General features: G+C 37.7%; 1 protein-coding gene across 1 annotated transcript; it reads left to right on the top strand.

Annotated features, from left to right (window-relative positions):
- Positions 1-777: 777 nt before the first annotated feature.
- On the top strand, positions 778-5,222 carry LOC102031813 (peripheral plasma membrane protein CASK-like). Its single transcript, XM_005431490.2, has 4 exons — positions 778-1,029; positions 1,503-1,581; positions 3,821-3,906; positions 4,937-5,222. Exons 1-4 carry the CDS (start codon positions 793-795, stop codon positions 5,048-5,050), a joined length of 516 nt encoding a protein of 171 aa, XP_005431547.1. The 5' UTR covers positions 778-792; the 3' UTR covers positions 5,051-5,222.
- Positions 5,223-5,244: the final 22 nt, after the last annotated feature.

Raw genomic sequence — 5,244 nt, 5'->3', positions numbered from 1 at the left:
AGGAAATGCAGATACACATTAATATTTAACTAATAGTATGCTTGAAACACTGGGAAAATGGGAGGGAATATGGGCAAAGCATTGTTTAGTTTAGGGAATTTTGTTCCATCATTATAGTGCTGACTTCCCAAATATAGTTTCAAATCAATTAGAGAAATGAGAACATAAAGTATTTAAGAAATTACCTTTTATTACAGTACACTTTAGAAGTGCTACTGAAGTAACTAATGAAAGCTAATGAAGCAGTATTTTAGCAGTTTGCTGGTTTGCACTCTTAATTTTTGTGAAGCATTATTAACTCGGTGGTTGTGCTGGGACCAAGTTCTAGGGGAATGGGACAGTATGGAAGTGATTATGATAGTAAGCAACGAAAAAGCAGTATTTTCTTCATTCAGTTGGTATTGATCTATAGTCTGCCTTTATTAGAGTGAGATACCATGGGATCTGAGTAGCTTTCCATTTTAGTAAAGTAATTATTATAGAATGGTTTGCACAGAAAGGTAGATTCCTCATTCTCTGTCTATGCACATGAAGATGGATTCACTCTAACCCTGCAGATGTCAAGAGGATGAGGAGAAGGGAGGCAGCATCATTCTCATTGAAGTCCCTACAGTAAAAATCACATTAACTCATGCAGGCTTTAGAGTCTCAGTGTTTGTAGGTGTTTGCATTCTGAAAGTCTGTCTTAGACTCCTTTAAGGGAAAAGTTCTTGAGTGGGAAATAGGGCACAAATATCTTGGATTTCCTTGAAAATCTTCAAAAAAATCCCTTACAAGAAACGAGCAAAGGACATGGGAGATGGTGGAAATGTGACATTTGGTTGCTGTGCTGTCCTGCAGGCCTTACTTCAAACTCATGATGTAGTGGCACATGAAGTTTACAGTGACGAAGCGCTGAGGGTGACCCCTCCTCCCACCTCGCCCTACCTGAACGGGGATTCCCCGGAGAGCGCCAACGGCGACATGGACATGGAGAACGTCACGCGCGTCCGCCTGGTGCAGTTCCAGAAGAACACAGATGAGCCCATGGTAGGGGGGGAAGCTCACTGTTTCCCTCTGTGCTGGTAAAGACCAGTGTTGTGATGATTTTAGTGTCATTTCCTCACTTTGAGGTGGGGTTATCAATTAACTGGAATAGATATTTATCCTCCTTGAAATGCTTTGTGTGCGCTCACACTGCTGCTGTGCCACTAGGGCTGGGTTTGTTTAAAAGCTACAGCAAATTACTCCTTAAACCCAACTGAGCCTTTGCACTTCAGTATAAAACCACAGTTTTAACAAACCAGGTCCTTAAATACTCATATGTTGAAGTATTGCATCCTCACTTATAAATAGGATCTGGTCTTAATGCTCATCTCGAAGTGAGTGACAAAGATTTTATTTTAATCTTAAAATTTATACCCTGCCTTCAAGCTTTCAGGAAACATGACTATTCTTAACCACTCAAGAATCACAGTGCTTAATATTTTATTTTAAAAGTATAAACATCCCTTTTTTTCTAGGGAATCACTTTAAAAATGAATGAGCTGAACCACTGCATTGTGGCAAGAATTATGCATGGAGGAATGATTCACCGGCAAGGTAATCACATCTCATGAAGAGTTTTGTCATCAAACACAGTTATTTTAGATCCTTTTGTACAAACTGTGTACATTCTCCTGATTTGGATTGCTACTATTCCATGGCAGTGTCTCTCTGTGTGTGCATGGACTCCTGCTAACTGCTTTAGTAACCTTCTAGTTGCAGAATTCTGCCAGTGTTTTGAGGTGAGGGCCCGCTGTCTTTCATTTAGGTCTTAATTAGGATAATTACTAATTACTATCTTATTACTGAGTATAACTCGGCTGGAGATGGAAACACCAATAATTTTGGAGCTGTACTTACTTAATCCTCTGTTTAAAAACAATCCTTACACAAGTAGCAGTACTTTCTCTTGCCAAAATGAAAGAGCTTTGTCCACGCAGTTCTTGAGGATCTTTATATTTTTGGTGTTGAGAATCACAAAAATGGGGTTTGAAATAAAAATATTACTTGTGCCTAGATTCTAAATCTTTATTTTCAGTTTTCACTACCATAACAAATCCTGCAAACATGCTTTTTTTTCTCATCCCCAGTCTTCTCCTTTTTGTCATTTTGTGTGTTCAGCTCAGATGTCCAGAAGTAACTGGGTTTTGTCCTGCTTTAAACATATGAACTTCCTTACTAGGTTGTTGGCTTCAAGTTTGGATTGCAGCCATGAAAGGGTTACTTCAGTTTTTTTCAGACATCGCATCTTTTTCTTGTGATGAAAACAAAAATTTTCTTAATTTTTCAGACCAGAGTTCCCTCTAGCCTACTGTTCTATTTCAAAGGGAGCTAGGAACAGGTGATTGGGAAGACAAAACATACTTTGTCTCACTGACATGGTAAAATCTGTCAGAAAGCAGGAAAGACAAAAGTTTTAATACAAAGATGCAATTCAGAGAGAATTCTGTGTCTTTGGAGGACCTTCTGAATTGAAATTTATTTGGCTTCTGAAAGTGAGTTTTAAAAGGAGATTGCTCTAAGATTCACAGGAGCAAGATTTTCTTCCAACTGTGCTTAGGTAGTGATGATGCTCTGCACAGTATTGCTTCACATGACTGTGTTCCATAATGGGGCTAATAAAACTTTTAAAACCTGCTAAAACTGGGTAAAATATCCAACTGTGCCCATTACAACTCTTCTTTTTAATTATACAGTATCTTTTATTTCTAAAGATTTGGGAAATTTAACTTAATCTATGTGTGCTTCATCTAGCTAAGGTCATGCTTCTGCACTTGAAATTGAGCTTTACTTCAGTGTTTCTTTAGTATGGTCATCTGTTTTTTAATGCTTCTAATTCTGTTAGTGCTCTAGATGCCCCTTAGATTCACTGCTTCATTCAACATACCTGTATTTAGAATATTTGTACTGACTAGAACAACACAAGTGTAATTTGACAGTGATCTCAAGCCCCATCTTTGAATCCTGTTGGTAGGGCCTGTGCCTTGAATTGGTTTGGGGGAGTGTTAGATCATTTTTATCTGCTGTAAGGGTTACAGGAACTGTATAATTTCAGGTCTAGCAATATTAAACACAAGCTGTGCAATTCCCATTCACAAAATTGTAGCTGCTGTGAAGTTGCCTCCTGTCTCTAGGCCAGCCCTGCCTAGTCCTGGTGATTGAAATTGTTCTTATTCCAAAGGTGGCAGAGTTGAAATGGGAAGAAAGGCTTTTAAAGATTCCATCTACTCACACCTTCCAGAGAATTCAGTAGAAATGAAACACCAGTGTCAGTCATTAAAAATTGTTTGTTGTTGACATGTCTGCCAAATGTCCATTCTTTATTCCTAGTTTTTATGTATACTTCTCCTTACAGTCATGAACATAACAATATTCACTTCTGTCAGAGTGACAGAAATGGGAAATGATGCAGAAAAGGGGATTTTATTTGATACAGGGATGTTACTGAATCTGATTCTCAGTCTAATATGTAATCCAGTCAGTTTTATGTTTTGAATAGTATCAGAGAGTCTTTATGCTATTCCAGGCCATATGGTGGTTTTGATTCAGTATTATTGTTTAATAACAAAAACACGTTTTTCCTGTTTACTGAGAAGATGCCTGGGCATCTCTTGCTGTGTATTCACTGCACTCTGAAAGACAGATTTGTAGCTAATACAAAGTCCTTTTCTGAATCTAGCAAAAAAACTATTTTAATCTTGTTTTCTGTTTATACCCTTCTATGAATAATAGTGCTGTGTTATAATTATTTCAGTTTGTAGAAACTGAGGTGATAGTGTGTTTGTTAACTCTGCAGGTACGCTACATGTAGGAGATGAAATCAGAGAAATAAACGGAATCAGTGTGGCAAATCAAACTGTAGAACAGCTACAAAAAATGCTTGTAAGTGCCTGAAGTCTTCTTCATACTGTCTGTAAAAATGCCTGTCTTATTTAGTCAAAACTTTTGTGTAATTGTGTTCTAGCTTCCCCTTTTTCTAGTGTTCTTGATAGGCTACATGTCCATGCAACAAAAAGTTCTTTCAGTTTATTACAGTTGAGCTCACAGTTACAAATTTAAAAAACATTACGTTGAGCTCAGACAGTCTATCTTTTTCCAGGAAAACTCCACCTTTGTCCTTGCTAGTAGAGTCTATTTGACGTTTCCATAACACTTGTTAATTTTTCTACACACAATACTAACCTTGACATCTTGGATGGTATCACTAATCCTAGACAAACTTCAAGGGGAATAGAATTTTTTTGGAGTCACAGTGAGCCAGCCAAAGAGAGAAAGGGGAGAAACTCTTGAGATCTCTTGAAGTGATCTGCTCACATTTCTGTTCAGATCCAGTCCTGCAGTTGTCAGCCACGTGGTACTCACAAGTATTCAGATTGTCATTTAAGAAAATATGTTGTCACAATCTGCTGCTATTCTGCAGTTACTGCGTGTTGTAAATATTCTTATACAATAGTAAATGCAAAGTGGCAGACCCCATGTCCTGTTTTGATGAAAGACTGTTTTTGAAATTCCTACCTTCAGGAAAATGCAGCTTTCCAGAAACTGAATACAGTTTTGCTATTTAATACGTATTATGAAGTGGAAGAAAATGCCACTTTGGTAGAAAAGACTGTAGATGACAAGAATATAGCTACAAAGAAAAGGTTAACATGGAAGAAGCCTACACATCTCTGAATCTCTTGCATAAAAATACAATTTTGGATTCTAAGCATTCAAAACCTGTCAGGTGAACAAATTGGTAATGCATGTTCATCCTTTAGATTAACGAGGACAATATAAATGTTTGTTTATAGGTGATATGACAACTCATCCATAGCATTTTAGCTTTTGGACTATGATGTTTCCGTTCTAACATTAACAATTTGGAGATTTTCTCTTCAGTGTTAGTCTCAAAGTGCTTCTTTTTCCACAGAGGGAAATGCGTGGAAGTATTACCTTCAAGATTGTGCCAAGTTATCGCACGCAGTCTTCATCCTGTGAGGTAATGAATTTAGTGAGCCATCCCCTTTCTTCCTCAGTCCTGTAACTAACTGCCTGCTGATGGCTGAATGTTCCTGCTTTCTGGGAAATTTTTTCTGCCTGTCCTGTTAGATCGCACACCAATTTTACAACAAAGATAACGGAACACGAGTAGGTCCCACCTACCTACTCAGCCCTGCCTTCATATTCATCTCATCAGCACCTTAACTAACTCTTTACAGCCTATTAAAGAAAAAAAAA

This window comes from Geospiza fortis, unplaced genomic scaffold, assembly GCF_000277835.1.
Source record: "Geospiza fortis unplaced genomic scaffold, GeoFor_1.0 C13949123, whole genome shotgun sequence".
Taxonomy (NCBI): Eukaryota; Metazoa; Chordata; class Aves; order Passeriformes; family Thraupidae; genus Geospiza; species Geospiza fortis.
The sequence above is the reverse complement of the archived record's forward strand: the minus strand, read 5'-3'. Positions and strand labels throughout refer to the sequence as shown.

Excerpts from the sequence above, each read along its gene's own strand:
- LOC102031813 (XM_005431490.2), top strand. The coding sequence starts at position 793 with ATGGGAGATGGTGGAAATGTGACATTTGGTTGCTGTGCTGTCCTGCAG. Across the intron at positions 1,030-1,502 it reads AGAACACAGATGAGCCCATG|GGAATCACTTTAAAAATGAA; the intron begins GTAGGGGGGGAA and ends CTTTTTTTCTAG. Across the intron at positions 3,907-4,936 it reads AACAGCTACAAAAAATGCTT|AGGGAAATGCGTGGAAGTAT; the intron begins GTAAGTGCCTGA and ends CTTTTTCCACAG.